Source organism: Pteropus vampyrus, unplaced genomic scaffold (genome assembly GCF_000151845.1).
Source record: "Pteropus vampyrus isolate Shadow unplaced genomic scaffold, Pvam_2.0 Scaffold1, whole genome shotgun sequence".
NCBI classification, from domain to species: Eukaryota; Metazoa; Chordata; class Mammalia; order Chiroptera; family Pteropodidae; genus Pteropus; species Pteropus vampyrus.
Genome location: NW_011888782.1, coordinates 31,374,102 through 31,391,279, shown reverse-complemented (window position 1 = coordinate 31,391,279; position 17,178 = coordinate 31,374,102). Strand labels below are relative to the sequence as shown.

Here is a 17,178-nt window from a genome sequence, read left to right as displayed (position 1 = left end):
TTTATTATATGTGATTTACCGTCATGTAACATAAGTTACCATCATTTCTAATCAGTGTAACAATGTCAGTATAAGAACAAGATCTTGTTCTTGTTACTTTCAAATAAAATTAAGCATTCTACATAGAACTTGAAATGCTACTTATGTGATTTATACATTGACGTTCTATCAATTAAATCTATATTAAAAGAGTAAAATGCTAAAATTGTTAATAATTATGAAAATTGGTGATTTGATGTACCAAGACAATTATGTAAGAACTTCCAAATAGTTAAATAGGGAATCAAATTGCCAATTACCATGATCATTGAGAGTGTGATAGCTAGCTCTATAGTGTAGGAATAACTATATCTTTTCTTGTGAAAATGGGTTTTCAGTAATCTTTAAGTCCTAGTCTTAGGTCATGCAGAATTAGACAGTTGAGTGGCTTTATTCAGATAAGTTAAAACACCCACAAATTTTTTTGAATGTAACGTACTTCTGTTCTGTGTCCTATTTCACTTGTGTCAAGGAAAAAATAACTCTTACTGTTAATCCACAAAGCAAGCCAATTTATACCAAACTCTTCAATGTGATCCAAAGCATTTTCCTAATGATGTTAAGCATTTTTTCATATAGTTATTTGTCATCCATATATCTTTGGTGAAGTACACATTCAGATCTTTTGCCCATCATTTTAATTGTCTTATTTTCTTACTGAGTTTTGGGAGTTCTTTGGTAAAATTGGTAAAATTCCACATGTAAGTCCTTTATCAGATTTATGGTTTGCAGATATTTTTCCCAGCCTGTAATTTGTCTTTTTGTTCTAGTAATGTTTTTGAAGAGCAAAAGTTTTTAATTTTCAAGAAGTAAGTACAATTTATCAATTTGTTCTTTTATGGTTTGTGCTTTCAGTACTATATCCAATCAATCTACCTAATCCAAGCTCACAAAGGAAGCTTTGTAATAAAGTTTTAGATTTTACATTTAGGTCTGTCCATTTTTAGTTTATTTTTGTATATAGTACAAAGTATAGATTGAAATGCTCACTTGTTCTACTACCATTTGCTAAAAACTACACTTTCTCCACTGAATTGCCTTTGCACATTTGTCAGAAGTCAGTTTCTATATGTGTGTGTGGTTGTATAGCCTGTTTGTAAAATTTTAAGTAATAATACCAGGCAGGATAATAGAGATCTTACCTATTTGCTGTAGAATTATTAGGTGTTCTAGCATTCATAACATTAAACAAAATAAATACTAAAATTATAATATTTTTAACTTTTAACAAAACTTTTTATTATTTTATATCAGAAAGTCATTCTGTGATGGTAATATTTGACTTCAGCTTTGGCCTTGGGTAAATATTAATTTTTTAAAATCATGGCCCCTGGGTATTTGGTCAGAATGTATATTCAGTGCACTTCAAAGAGGTTGTATCAGTTTTCACTCAGTGAATGAGAGTGACTATTTCCCACATACCTGGGTCAGTACTATCACTGGGCAATGTTTAGCAATTGCCTATTGTGTGTCAAGGTGCTTTACTGTATACTTGGAGTATTCAGTGAACAAAGCAGATGTCCCTGTTTTCCTGGAACTTACAGTTTAGCAATGGAGAGAGACATCGAAAAACTTTCTTCACAAGTTTTTAATTACAATCTTGGCAAAGGTGCTATAAGTCAGTAAGACTATACAAAAGTGCTAAAAGGAGGAATATTGAAGACTATGAACGCATACCAGGGGAATTGGAAGCTAATTCCTTAAACCATATTGTTGAAATTTCTATCAGTCCTTCTCTCCCCGCAGCCAGTTTAGTTAAGTAAACGTAAACCCTGGTTGTTATTAATTATAGAATACTAGGCAAACTGTTAGAAATGTAGATTTCCAGCCCTCAGTGTTGAAAATGTCTGTGGACTTTTGACTAAAGTCATATTTTTAAATCCATGTTGTAAAGTGTTTTTTCACCTATATTAAGCAGCATTCATTTCCTCTTTTGTCCTCAGTTTATGCTTTAGGTCATATCTTCATTGTAGAGATTCTATGCCTGAGTTTGAGGTGGGCCTATTTATGGTGATGTTTCTTTCTAAACATTGGGTTAATATGTCTTTGCACAGTTTGTGAACATTCTTTCTCTTCTAGTCCATCCATGAAATAAATGATAGCACAGATCTATTTGAATATATAAATATATTCAAATATAAATATATAACGCAAATATACTAGCATTTTACGACTGTTGCTGCTGACTCTTGCATGTACATTGGTCTCAAATACATGCATTGCTTATATTTGGCTAGTTTGGCTGCTCATGGTATTTTCTTGGCAAAGCAGTCAAGAAAAGTTCTCATTAACATTCAGAAGAGTGATGGTAGTAATTGTAGGCAGTTTCCAAGAGAAGTTTCTAAGTATTTTTGAGCAATGGTGTTTTTTTTTCCTATAGCAGTTGTAAAATTTCTAGGTCGACTGCTTTTGAAAGGGATAATTCTCGGGCATGATTGCTAGTATTTTTAAAATTGGGAAAGTCACTTTATAGGCAGTTTATCTGAGAAAACCTATCCAAACACCAAATAGGCATTGCAGTACTCAAGAGGCCATGAACGTTAAGGATCCTCTCAGAAGAGAATTTGTTAAGAACGGCCCTTGCCACTGTGAACTTGAAGTAGCAGACTATTTAACCTAAGAAATTTTAATAATATTTTTAAATACACTTTTTGGAAGGTAGAGACTGTAGAGTTTCAAATAAATTAATACTTCATTTTGTTACCATTATTGAATTTTAAAGGTATGTCCAGTTTTTCGATATTGTAGTTTAAAAAAACATATATATATATAAATCCTTATCCACATGTCAGATATATTTGCAGAAGTACAATTTACAAATCAAAGAGTTTGAACATTTTTAAGGGCCTTGTTGCATATTGCCAAATTACTTCCCATATATCTTACAAAATAATAAGCCCAATTGACCTTTCCTTGCTGGTCGTAGGTCATTTTTATGACTATTAATTCATAACTCTTTTTGTCTACTTTCTATTTATTCTTACAGTGTAGCTCTCTAATGATTTATTGCTTTAAATATGCAGTGGTCTAAATATTAGATAATTTTTAATTGTATAAATTGAGTCAATAAGACAATACAAAAATTTCTTGCAACATGCAGAAAGTTTGAGACTGTCATTTCAACAGTTGAGAGATCTTTTGTTTTCTTATTTCTTAGGTCTTTATACTAATGAAGATTGGCAAGTCTGACTTTACATATCAATATCACTGTATTGTATTTAGTTCTAATAGCATATATTACTGTTTCTAGGACATACTTTTTTTTTCACATTTTAATGTCTTTGAAATCAGTGTTTGTCCTGCAGTTTCTGGAGTGCCATAGTTTAATCTGCCAGTTTTTTCTTAGTGGTACATCAAATAAAGCAGTATGTTACAATTGATGGTATCTTAGATTAGATGAAATGTATAGTATTCTAGGGTGAAATGTGTGTGTTAGTGTGTGTGTGTGTGTGTGTGTGTGTGTGTGTGTGTGTGTGTGAGAGTGTGTGTGTGCGTGTAAGAACTGCTCTTGTGGAACATCAGCATAGAGTATCCTTAGATGGTTGCCTTACTTTGGCTTTATGTAGTTAATAAAATGAATGAAAGTATATCGGCAAAGTATAAAAAATAAAAATAGCAAAAATGAGAAGCCATCTAGGTACCCAGTAAAGAGAATTATTAGATAAAGTATGGTATCTATTTAATGAAATATTTTACATTTGAAGGTGATACTTAACAAATAACTATGTAAAGTTATATTGCTATATTGATTATAATTATATAAAAAAATTGTGAAGAAATAACAGTCAATAGTATTGAAGTGGTGAGACTCACCCTTGGAAGTTTTTTAAATTATAAGCATATCACTTCTGAAAATAAATTGTAAGGAAAAGTTTGTAACAAATACTTATTTTCTTTACTATTTGTATCTTTTGGTTATCTTCTTGGCAATTTATATCCTTGTAAGTTAAGATATAAATCAGTGACTCATTTTTTTCTTTGTAACCTGAAATCAAGAAAGTATTCTAAAAGTTTACTCAAAAGTCTTATAAATGTTAGCTTCATTGTAACATATTACTCTTCAGTTTATTAAGTTTTTTCCAAGAAATAAGAAAAATAAGAGGAATTTTCTTACTCAGTGTTTTAGGTAGCTTCATTGTTCCAAATTTATTACAGTCTATTAATCAGAAATTTTCCACTACTTTTCCCTGTAGCAACATTGTATTAGGTTTGTTTTCATTAATATTCTTATTAGTCCAAAATATGCCTATTTACTTTGCAGTAACATTGATATTTTATCTTTTTCTATTATAATCATTTGTTTGTGTAATAAAGCTAGATATTAATGAAATACAGCATTATGCATTGTTTTTTTAAAAATCTTAGTATTTTTAGGAGATATTTTAGGAACTGTCATTTCTTGGTTATATTTCTTTTTAGTTTGTGAAAGATCTGTTTTCATCTTTCTGCCTGCATATTATCCTTTGTCATTCTAACAGAGTCACTTAATGGAAAATAGACATGCCTGGTTTAAAAAAAAAAGATAATAAATTTTAAAGCTACTGGCTAAAATAGGGTCTTTGAATTATTTGTTATTAAATGCCTAGGTGTTAAAATCAGACTATGTCTGGGCTTTACCATTCTACATCTCTTGTCATCTTGAGTGTATAGTTTCAGTATCAAATCCTATTTCCTAATCAAACAACACCTACTTCGTAGGACTGTTGGTAAGGGTTAAATGGGATGTGTCTATTTTGTAACATAATGCCTGGAGTGTGGTATGTTCTTAACAAATAGTAATCGATATTTATTTTAAATTTCAAAACTGTATTGAGTTACAACTGTGCAAATTAGTATGCTATGTGAAGGGCAGCAGGGTAAGAAAATGATAGATACGCTCCTTTGAAGGTAAGGATACATGAGTGTTAATATTAACAGTTCTACCATTATTCATAGGCTTCTAGCCTATAAATTCATACTGTAGAACTTATGCACTAAATATGATATTTTGTTACTCTGGTTAAAACTTCGGATTTTCACACTCAATATTGCACAATTTTATTTGTAAAAATTTGAAGTAAAAGGCACCTGTGATTGATTATTTAATGCTATAAAAATTGTTTATGGACAAGCCTGTCAACAAACTTTAAGCATATGTAGCTGATACAATTTGAATTCTATTCCCAGCTTAAATGTCCACCCTAGCTTTTATCTTTATTCTTTCTTTTTCAGGAATGCCTTTGTTTTAATATGGAGTGTATATGAGGATGAAGGGGTGTGTGTACATGTCCTCAAAAAATTGTATTTCAATAGGAATACATTTTTCCTGATTCTGTTAATCCAGTTTGCCATCTGTGATTCTTCTGCACTTCTTTGCTCTTTGATTTCTAGTTTTGTGTGTACATTTCCTTATATTTCCTTAGTAATTTTTATAAATTATTTAAGTATTGACCTTATGTTTGCCTTTATGCTTAACCTTTTGGTCAACTTTAAATAGAGCTATGAAATATATATACATATAAAAATATTTATTCTTGAAATGCTCTCCTTTCGTGTTATGTTGGTTAATTCCGTGGACGGTAAAGGCAGCAGGAACCCAGATGTTTTCCGTCTTTCTGTTTTGCCATCCTTAGCAAGGTGGCCTATCTGCTTAGGTTAGCTACCTTCAGTGCCCCAAGATGACTACATGTCCCATCAGATGACCAAAGGGAGAAAGAGTGTTTCTCATGGCCCATATCTTTTAAAGGAGCAAAGAAATCATTCCCAGAAGCTCCCCAGTAGACTTTGCCTTAGCTCCTATTGGCCTGAACATTATTACATGCTCGTTTCCAAAGCAGTCATTGGCAAGGGAATTGGAATTACTTTGATGGGTTTATCAGAATTGGAACTGAGTTAGGGTTTTGTTGACAATGAAAAAATGGGAGAACTAGTTATTCATCGTCAATAATCTGCCACATAAATCTTTCTAATGGGTTGCTAGGTAGGTAGATTAAATCAAATGAATAGAAAAGTGCTTCACAAAATGATGATTTAATACCACATAAACATAAGGTAATGTTATTAGCTAGAATTCTACCTATTCTACAACTTTTGACCAAGCATAAGAATATTGAACAGATTCATGATGCCTTTCTTTAAGAAGGTAAACTATATGAAAATAAGTATTTGATTGTAATCAACTAGATTCTTCTTTATCTTTTATTTATTATTTCTAAAGATAGTTCTTAATCAGTTGAATAGAATGTACTTTTTCAGGTATTGCATTAAAATAATACTTCGGTGTCAATGAAGTGCCCTGGGAATTTGTATGTAAATAAATATCATCTTGGAACCTTGGTGTTTAGCTTTTATATAACACCTCATCCTTTTATTTCTGGAATAATGAAATTACCAGGTATAGTACATTAACCAGTAGCAATTTGGAGTGGACCTTGAAAAATGCAAAGAAAAAAAGTGGGCCTCTGGTGTTATGATTTGCCATTGCAGTGTTATGCAGCCTGTGTGGGGGAGACTGATGATTCATTAAATCAGATGGTTGCCTGTTCTGACCTGGATTTTTCCCCTTCTATAGCAGGATTTTGTTTTTCTTAATTTTTCACAAATATCGGGGGTAGGGAACCCTACAATTTGTGACTTCAGGAATCTTAGTTATAAATTACATTTACTTTTTATCCTTAAAGTAGGAGTCCAACAGCTTAAGGCAAATTTTTTATGTAATCATTGAGTAGATTTCTCTGCTGCATCTGTGCATACCACACTGTTTTTCATGAAAGCAGCTGTTTTTAAAGTAGGTGGTGTGCTTTTATTTTTTAAATGAGAGCAACAAGAATAGCTGTATATTAGAGAAGTGTTATTAAATAACATATAAAACTTTATTTAGCTTTAAATCACATGATAGTTTGGAACCTTATGGATTAGGTTAGGTTTAAGATTAACTTTCAGTATTTAACTTGCACTATAATTTGCTATTGCAAGTTAAAATGTTTTGGGAGGTTGCTTTATATCTTTAAAAGCTTGTGCTTTTTCATATAGAGGCATAAGCATTTAAGAGTGAAGCAGAAGATTTTAGTGCGGTATTTTTATTTGCACTATTTTCATAGATAACAACAAAGGGTGGTTGATGGGTACAAATTATTATGGTGCCTATGCTTATCAAACTGCTATATACTTAGCCCAGTTCATTGGTTAAGACAATATAATGTCTACCTAATAAATCATTTTTATTTTATCTGTGGTGAGGAAGCACTTTCATATTTTTCTTATGAAACAGATTTTGTATATGATGAAATGGAGTGCAGAACTTGTTTGGATTTAAGAGAATAAAGAAGAACATACAGAGAAATTTCCCTGCTTACAGTAGATTGCTATAACATCCTATTCTCGGTCAAGATTCTGGGGAGAAGGGTGTGGGGAGGTTATTTATTCATTCAGTTTTTACTTGTTTTTCTACAATTGGAGTTCTTTGATGAAAAGTTTTAGAAGTACAGTAGGAACCCTTATATCAGTGCTGTAGGAACTGCAGATTTTAATATTCAGAGAGCCTATTACCTTGGACCAATTATTGAAATTTCTCTAAGTGTTTAACTGTTAAGCAGTTGGAAACTCCTGGACCTAAGAAAACATATTTCCAATTCCATCAGAAAGTAGTACTTTAGAAGTTAAATAAACTCTTAGGAGTTGGGACTTCTTTTCCTATAACTACCAATGATGGGCTCCTGCTAAGATATGAAGGATGAGGAGCAAATTCCTTATAGAAACTAAGGCTTTGGTTATATGGGGATCTGACTTCTGTGTCAGTTGCTTGATTTTAGCCTCAGCACTGTTCTAAATGCCCTGTTTTCTAAACCCACTTTTGTATTTCTTTTCCCATTTCACAAAATAGCTAATTACTACAACTAAGAAAACAGGCCTAAATTGTAGGGGTTCAATTATTCAATTAAGTTTCAGTTATTCTGGGAGTAATTGCTCAGTATGTTTTTATTTGAGTATTTTGGGTTCTCTGGAAGCAGATGCCAAGAAAGAGTTTGATGTATTAAGAGATTGCCCTATGAAGGGTGTGGATGCAGCTAGGCAGCTCTCTGCTTCTGAAACCTACCCTGAAGGGCTCACAGCTGTGGGCTATCCACACTTCCCTGTCCTTCTAGGAAGGGGAATCTGGGTGCAGCATCTCCACTCATCTAATTTGATAAAACTGCTGCCTTGAGGCAGAGACTGTTGTCCTTTGTACCTTATAGGGTTGTTTAGCTGTAGGCTATAGGAAGCAGCCTAGTAGTTCGCATCGGAGTCAGACTGTCTAGGTTTAAATCCCACTTTTATTGCTTGCAAGTTTTGTGATCTTGCGCCAAGTTACTAAAATCTCCATTCTTTAGTTTCTCTATTTGTTAAATGGAAGTAGCATTAGGGATGTCTGGCATTATTCAGTAACTATTCACTGAGTCCTTGTTTTCTTTGCCCAGGCACTGTTTTCTTTGCCTTCATGAAACTTGAATTCTGTGGAGTGATACAGACAGTAAACAAGTAAGTTAAAAAGAATACATTCTTTCAGGTAGTTATAAGTATATGAAGAAAAGCAGAGTAAGAGAATTGAGGTTGGCAGTGGGAGGAAGGAGACTTTCATGGGAGTGAGGAAAAACATTTCAGGCAGGGTCACAGTGTATAGGTTCGTCTTGCTGGAGCTGAGATTAAAATTTAACTGTTGCAATATCAAAAGTGTACAAAAGAACTTCATTTTATATTTAAAAACGATGTTTTCATAACTTCATTTTATCCTGAAAGGTGGGTTAAAAGCTGATTTGAGGATGTATTTGCAACCACTTCTCTGCATATAACATAGTAGAGTACAAAAAGCTGTTACTCATAATCATCATATTTTTCTCCTCTTAACACTAGCTTTTTACAAAGTAAAATTATTGTGATTTTATATGCAGTTGAACCTTTAATAACATGGGTTTGAACTGTGCTTGTCCACTTATACATGATTTTTTTTTCAGTGAATACATATAGGTACTGTAAATGTATTTTCTCTTCCTTATGATTTCTTAATAACATTTTCTTTTCTGTAGCTTACTTTATTGTTTTGTACATATAACATACAAAACGTGTTAATCGACTCTTTGTTGTTGGTTGTAGGCTATTAGTGGTTAAGTTTTGGGTGAGTCAAAAGTTATATGGGGATTTTCAACTGCATGGGGGTCAATGTTCCTACTCCCATGTTGTTCAGGTGTCACCTGTATAAGAATATTAATCAGATGAATGCAAATTTATGAACCTGGTAAAAAGCATCTCTAAGTAGTAAATCTGTAGAATTATCACTTAGGCCCTTGATTGTTTTATTAGTTTGATGTCACTGTTTCTAATACTGTCTTTGGCATGAATTAAACTATATATGCCTAAAAACAAAAAAAAAAATTAAAAATTAAAGAATCATCAGTTTTCATGGTGACTAGAATAATCCAGCTGAGTGATAAACCCACAAGGCAGCTGAATCATGAACAAATTCATTTGATTTCCACTAATCATTGCTCATATATTTGGAGGTGCTTGCTGTTGTTTTAAAAGTAAAGTATGTAAATACTTAATATTAAAAAATCAGTGAAGACACCATTATTGACTCATGAACTCTCTAGAACACCTTCATAAACCCTAGGAGATTTGAACCATCTGTAAGGAAGATCTACTGTAATACTCTATTGCTTCCTTGTTCATCGTTCAAGTCTTAACTTAGCCTCCTCTAAGTCACTTCAATCCTGCCCGAGTCTAGGTTAGATGCCTGTGCTTTCTGCTCTTCCAAAGCATCCTGCGCTGCTTTGTGAAGATACATATGTCACATTATTGTAACTGCCAGTTTGTCTTTTTATCCCACAAGGCCAGAAGCTCCTTGAGGGAGAGATTATATCTTACTCCATTATATTTTCACCTATAATACAGCAACTGGTACATCATCGATGTTAAAAAAAAAAAATTAGTTTTAGAAAATAAAGTTATGGTAAAATATACATAATAGCTAAGAAAAAAACTAGACAAGTGACTAGTTTTGGTTTAATTAACAAGACAATAAGAATACATTAGATACTTTTTAGAAATTAGGCAATCTTAGCTTGCATTAATGGAGTAATGTTAGTCGTCAGAATTACTTTTCTGTTAGGCGCCTAACAACAACCCCATTAGATTTTACAGATGCAACTGTAAGGTTGAAAGAATTTGATTTGCCCAAGGGCACAATTTATAAATTCAAACTCCCTCTGTCTGACTTAAAGCCTTGGTTTCTGTATCTCAATATAAAGAAGCATCCACAAGTGAAGTGGTACTCGTCAATACTTACTCATATAACATCTAGAATACTGTTTTTATTTTGTGTGCTCCAATTTAAAAGAAACATTGACATCATGAAATACTTCCAGCAAAGGGTAGCCTTGGGAGTAAAGGATCTGAAAATAGATTATGTTTTGAGGGACAGTTGAAAGCACTAAAGATAATTTGCTTGGAAAAGGAATGTAATCCATGGCTTCAGTATTTGAAAGAAACAAGGCCAGAGGATAGATAGAAGTTGGGAAGGTAATTTAGATTAGTTACAATTCTCTAAGAGGAGAGTTCTAAAAATAGAATGGGTTTTTCAAAATTGAGGCCCTATTTAAATCATAGTATTACTGATGAAATTTTTTTACATTTTGCAAGGAACATTTTTAACAAATTTGTAATTTAATCACAACTCTGGGGTAGGTGGTAGCATTATTTCTATTTTTCAAATGAACATATAAAGAGATGTTGATTTGTCCAAGATCTTCTGTAGCGTGTCACTGGTAGAATCAGGATGTGTCCTAAGTTTGCTGACTCAAGATGTCATGCCGTTTCCACTTTAATAAGCAGATGACCATGTATCATGAATGTCATGGAGGAAATACCCGTATTTGGAGAGGAAATTATTCTGTATGATTATCATGTTCTCTTCTGACTTTAAAAATCTTTGATTTTCTGAAGATTAAAATTTGACTTCATCTCCTAGTTTACTACTTTGAAGACTTTGCTCAAGCCATTTCTCAAATTAATTTTTTTCTCTAAACTTTGTATTTTTTCTCTATTATCCAAGTAGTTTCTAAAAAAACTTGTTCCATCTCTTTATAATCCAGTCTTTCGCAGTACCATACCTGCTTAATTGGAAGCTGAAAATCCTTGTAAACTTGTTTCCCCTTTTCCTTACTTCCTCGCTCACCTGCCTTTCTTCTAATTTAATTTTCTTACTGAGGACCCCCAAGTTCTTATGTCCTTTTTGTGATATTTGTGACTGTAGTATCTGGTTTATTTTTTCTTTTCAGTGTAGTTCCATTATTTCTAATTACTTACACCCTACTTTCATCTTTATCAGTAAACTACCAACCTGATGATAGTCTCTATCGTACTACCAATACCATCTTTAAATTCTTGGTACTTTTCCTGGCCTTTAGATCATATTCAACTCACTTGTAAGGTTTCCTATACCTCTATATGGTTTTAATCTTTAATTGTTTGGGGGACATTACTTTTTATATATACATGTATTTCATCTCCATTATTAAGTCGATAATTATTAAGTTAGACCAGTAGTCAAAAATAAACTTTCTATTTTGGAATCTGCCACTGATTTTCTATTTGAACTGAGTAGTTCATTCTTTGGGTTTTTCAGATTGCACATCTGTAGAGAAAAGAGGTTGAACCGAATTGCTTAAACTCTTCTATGTTCTGCTAAAAAAAAAAAAGGGAAGGGCTGCTTCCACAAAAATTTTAAAGTTGGGTAATACATTAAAAAAATTAAATGTAGGATATCATTTGTTAGATGGTGAAAAGTAAAGCAGTAAAGGAGGGAGGTATGTTGTAATTTTAAATAGATGGGTAGAGAAGCTTCTTGGAGGGGACATTTGAGTAAAGACTTGAAGGAAGTATAGGAACAGATATCTGTGAGACGAGTACTCCAGGCAGAGGGAGTTTTTGAGAAATAGCAAAGAGTTCAGTGGGTATATACAGAGTGTATACACGCAGAATGATTAAGGGGAGAAGTAATTGGAGAGGTCAGAGAGATAATGGGAGACAGGGCAAGATGTAGGCCTGGATAAGCTATTGGAAAGACTTCACATTGTTACACTCTTTGGTATTTTCTTTGAAATACTTTTCATAGGGATATATAATTCTGAAAATTAATAACTGTAGAGCATTCATGAATGAGGTACATTTAATCGAATTTTAAGAATTTTATATTATATTTTACATTGAAGAAGTAGTAATAACTCAAGAATACACCAAAGATGAAAGTTGACTACCTATATTGGTTCTTTTGCTTTAGGGTTTGTAATTATAACTTAGTTTTTTGTATCATAGGTAAATTAACATGATGGATTTCTCTAAGCTACCCAAAATACTCGATGAAGATAAAGAAAGCACATTTGGTTATGTGCATGGGGTCTCAGGACCTGGTAAGTAATATATAATAATCTCAATGGTAAAGATTCCTAACTTCAATTAATGTCTTTTTAAGGTGTTTTAGATAGAAATACACAAGTTTCTGTTCACCTACATAAATTTTGTCCTCAAAAGATTTCATAACTGCTAAATTTGTGATACCCTGTTTACTGTGTAAATGTATAATCACTGTTCAGAGTTTTACCTATTTTTTTTAAATTAAATCTGTGGTTAAAAGGCTATAACCTTTATAGCTTTTTAGTATGTAATACCTTGCAGATTATAAGCATTCAGTAAATATGATAATTTGGTTTGAGCTTTAATAATGTTTTCAGAGCACTTCTCGGCAATATCAACATTGGCTCTTTACATATATAAATCTTTCTGAATGTGTATTTCAGCTATCACATAAACATCTACCTATGAGAAAGAAGTCTAATGACATGACAATGATAATGGAAAGCAGTTTTAAAATTTATGTTCATTTTGCCAAAACTTGGGACACTGTATTTTAAATAATAAATCTCATTCTAGTATTCATTTTGTTATTTCGTATAACTACTGCAAAATGCGAATCACAGTTTTCTTAAGTAAAACCTGCTCATTGATTTATAATCCTTAGTGGAAATTCATTTTTTTCTTACATCTTTTTGTGAACCTTATGCTATAGTCTTTTTCTTGTTCTAATCAGAGTGAAGGTACTGACCCTTTTTGATGTTTGCACAAATGAAGACTGTCAGCCACTATGCCTCTTATTTCTCCCCAAGAAGCTTCTACCACTTAGAACTTGGTGTTTGAGCTTGAACTCATTGGCAAATAATACATTTCACTATTTTTAATCTTTTTTGCCATACAGAGAAACAATTTTCCCTTTGATGATCATAAGAGTTTTTAGGAAAGACAGGCTACACATAAGAACTTTTAGAGAAAAGGCAAAAGCATATCATCAAAAGAGTTTAGGTAAAAATATTTTTCTGAAACTTGTAGTAAACTGTTCCTGGAACCTATTTATAATTCTTAAGTGCTTAATAAGATAATAAAGAAATGAGATACTTTTAGGTTTATGAAATGCAATTTAAAATTTTAGTTATCTCTGTATATTATGAGTATCTTAATTCTCCTACAGTAGGTATAGAGGTAAATATTTATGGAGTTAATAAATCTTCATTGTTCTAACACAAGTTAATGAAATTTTAATACTTTAATAGTTTCCACTTAAATATTACCTAATACATAGTTCTGATCAGTTATATCAGAAGGCTTAATATTAAAAATAAATTTATTCCTATTCATATCTGAAAATGTGCAACCTTCCTTCCCTGACCAAAAAGTAATTTTTGCTTACTAGACAACATGGTCCAAAACAGTAAGTACAAATTCTGGTTTGGAATTTATAAGAAATAGAGACTCTTAGGACTCTACCTAGTGGTAGTAACTGAGTATAAACATATCTATGAAAAAAATTTTGTAGATGCGTATGTAAATTGTGCTAGGTAGGGCTATCATTAGTTTATGAAAAGGGTCCATGTTCCAGAAGAGTTTTAAGAGCCACTGGTATAAAGTATTAGAAAGGGTAAAGATGTTGTTTTAGATATTTCTCTCAAAAGAATGGTGATAACACCGCAGACTGATAATTGTGTGGCAGTTTACCCTGCTATTAGCTAAAGCTTCTGTTCAAATTTAGTTTTAAAATTGTTTTTCTTTTTATTGTCCCCAAACCCATCATTTCATGTATTATAGCAATCTAGATTGATCAAAACCTGTATTAGCATTGTGGATTGTTATGAATATATTATATAAATAAATGAATAATCTTTGGCCTAATATTTTTATTTTGTTTTTTTCTATATCATATGCTAAAAAATGCATCTTTTCATGAAACTATATGTTCCATAGTGGGTATTTTATTTTTCTTATGAATTTATAAGAGCTGTATTATTGGATTTATTGGATGTTTTAATTATAATTATTCACAGCGTCTTAAGTCATCAAAATACTCATTTGTTCTTTTCAGTCGTTACCGCCTGTGACATGGCAGGTGCAGCTATGTATGAGCTGGTGAGAGTGGGCCACAGCGAGTTAGTTGGAGAGATTATCCGATTGGAGGGGGATATGGCTACTATCCAAGTGTATGAAGAAACCTGTATCCTTTTTGATTCAATTTCTTACCACTTTCTACAAGCCAAAATTTAAGGATATATGGCAAAGGTAGAAGCAACAACAACCAGTGGTATCAGAGACAGGAAATGTTGGTATTTAGAAATCTGATTTATACAGGAGTATATTAAAGAAAAGTACTAGGAATTAGTGCACTTCTTAAAAATTATGTTCTGAACTTTCATTACTCTTAATATTTCAATAGTTCACAGACTAAAGGGGGTTACCAATTAGAGGGAGACATATTGTAGAAGAAACCATAAACAGGATAACGCCATCAATTTGTATGGTTAAAATTCTCCAATCATGATTGCTGGTTAAAATAGTAAATCCATAAATAAACCAGCCACCATTCTCTATCTTTATTCTAATAAATAGTGCTTGGTTGCGTGTTACATTACAGCTTTAACACTAGGGAATCTTTACTATTTGTTTGGTTACCATAATTTTGGCTTTTAAACAGAATTTATTTTCAACTTTTTATTAAAAAATAAAAAGATAACTGGTTAAGCCTTGTGAAGAGAAACCACTTTTTTTTTTTTTTTTTTGCTTCATATATTTTCCTTAGATTGGTTTTCAGGATAAGCATTGATTCTTTGGCTATTTAAGATTTATTTGGTACAACTTTTTCACCATACTAAAAACATGTTTGCCAGTAACTGAACTAACTGTTCTGTATCCGAGCACTGGGGTGCTAATTCAAAATGTGAAAAATTTAAATAAAATTAGAAGTTTTTGTAGCTACGAAATCACAACTAGTCAAAAGAATCTTTTTTCTGTTAGCTTTGTCTTTTATTTAATCTTTTATGTGGTTTGAAGATTTAAAATAAACAAATGAACATGTATACAGTGACAACCCTCCCTGCCTTTGTCATCCTGTATCTGGCCAGTTTTCAAAACACATACACATGTGCATGCAGCTACTTTTATTAGTTCCTTTTATTGTACAACCTTCTAGTTAATTGTCTATATAAACCAATATAAATATGTATTTTTCTTCCTTTTTTTCCCTAAAAGATAGCATATTATATTCATTTTTTCCCTTGCTTTTTTCACTTATAAATAAATGTATTGTGGAAAATAGATAGATACAAGCATAGTAAAATGTTAGTAGGGGAATCTAGCTGGTTAGAGATAGAATTCACTGTAAAATTCTTTTAACTTTGCTTTAGATTTGAAAATTTTCATAAATATTAGGAATGAAAATATATTTTGGAGATCTTGCTAGAGCAATTCATAGAAGCTTCTATTCCTTTTTTACAGCTACATAGAATTCTGTTATATGAATATACCACAATTTATTAATCAATCTCTTAAGGATAGAAATTTTGGTTGTTTCTAGTCTTTTACTGTTATAAACAGTGTTACAATGTAACTATAGTGTGAATTCACAGAAGTTGGATTTTTGGATCAAGGTTTACACATTTTAATATTGCTAAATTGCTGTCAATAAAAGTTGTACTGATTTTACTCTATCAACAAGTAAATGAGAGCAAGGAGGATTCAGTATGCTTATTTGCAGGTTTTATTCTTTCTTTTTCAAAACCACTTCTTAATTCTTAAGATTTTTAGTTTTTGTTAGGTTCTAAAATCCTTTTTGGGAGACCGATATTCTTTAGTAGTATAGCTGAAACAATGTATTAAGGAGAGGCTTTTGCTTCTATTTTTAGCTCTATGGTTTCCCAAACTGTCCACCAAAGCACTCTAGGCAGCTGCAGCAAACTCATGTGGTATCCCAGAATATTTAAAATTTTTGAGGTTAACACAGAATTTTAGACATCTTGTCAGACACCATGTGAACTAGTAGCTTGAAATAATAAACAGTTTTGTTACACTCGGCTGCACTATATTCTTGTCGATGATGTCATTCTTCACAAAGCTGAGTTTTTGGTAATTACTAAGGTAAAAAGCAACTATTATGCAGAAATGAATATGGATCAGGTATTTAATCTCATTCCAAGGTTTGAAAATTGTACAGGGCCTGACACACTCATATATCCCATTCGTAAGAATTGAGGTTATTTAAGAATGAAATTACAGTATTTTCTCTTTCTATTTATGTATATTTTTCTTTCTAAGTGCTGCTCAGTTGTTTGGACATATATTAAATTGTGTGGACATAACTATTTAATAAATGGAAATATTAGATATGTATTTTGTCACAGGTCACTATGAAAAAGTTGCTAAAACACTAAAGATGTGAACCAAGAAAGTTTGAGAATCTCTACGTTAGCTCCTTTAAGTATCATTTCTTGTTAAATGGTGATATTTCCTTTTTATAGTATCACTAAACTTTCATAGTGAGTTTTCCTCAACTACTGTTTCTAGCTGGTGTGTCTGTCGGAGATCCTGTACTCCGCACTGGTAAACCCCTTTCAGTAGAGCTTGGTCCTGGCATTATGGGAGCCATTTTTGATGGTATTCAAAGACCTTTGTCCGATATCAGCAGTCAGACTCAAAGTATCTACATTCCCCGAGGAGTAAATGTGTCTGCTCTTAGCAGAGATATCAAATGGGATTTTACACCCTGCAAAAATCTACGGGTATGTCTTTATAACCAAAATTTCTAAAGTT

At 32.1% G+C, this 17,178-nt stretch overlaps 1 protein-coding gene across 5 annotated transcripts in view; it reads left to right on the top strand.

The window, feature by feature from the left end:
• The window catches only part of ATP6V1A (ATPase H+ transporting V1 subunit A), a 55,137-nt gene that overhangs the window by 9,001 nt on the left and 28,958 nt on the right, over nt 1-17,178 (top strand). For 3 of the 5 annotated variants that reach the window (XM_023524500.1, XM_023524423.1, XM_011377955.2), the window contains 4 exons: nt 8,475-8,535; nt 12,367-12,461; nt 14,462-14,590; nt 16,933-17,147. In XM_023524500.1, coding sequence (XP_023380268.1) covers nt 12,377-12,461; nt 14,462-14,590; nt 16,933-17,147 — 429 coding nt within the window. In that variant the 5' untranslated portion in view covers nt 8,475-8,535; nt 12,367-12,376. The remainder of the gene's footprint in view (nt 1-8,474; nt 8,536-12,366; nt 12,462-14,461; nt 14,591-16,932; nt 17,148-17,178) is intronic. The other 2 variants (XM_023524524.1, XM_011378033.2) reach the window with 1 other exon arrangement.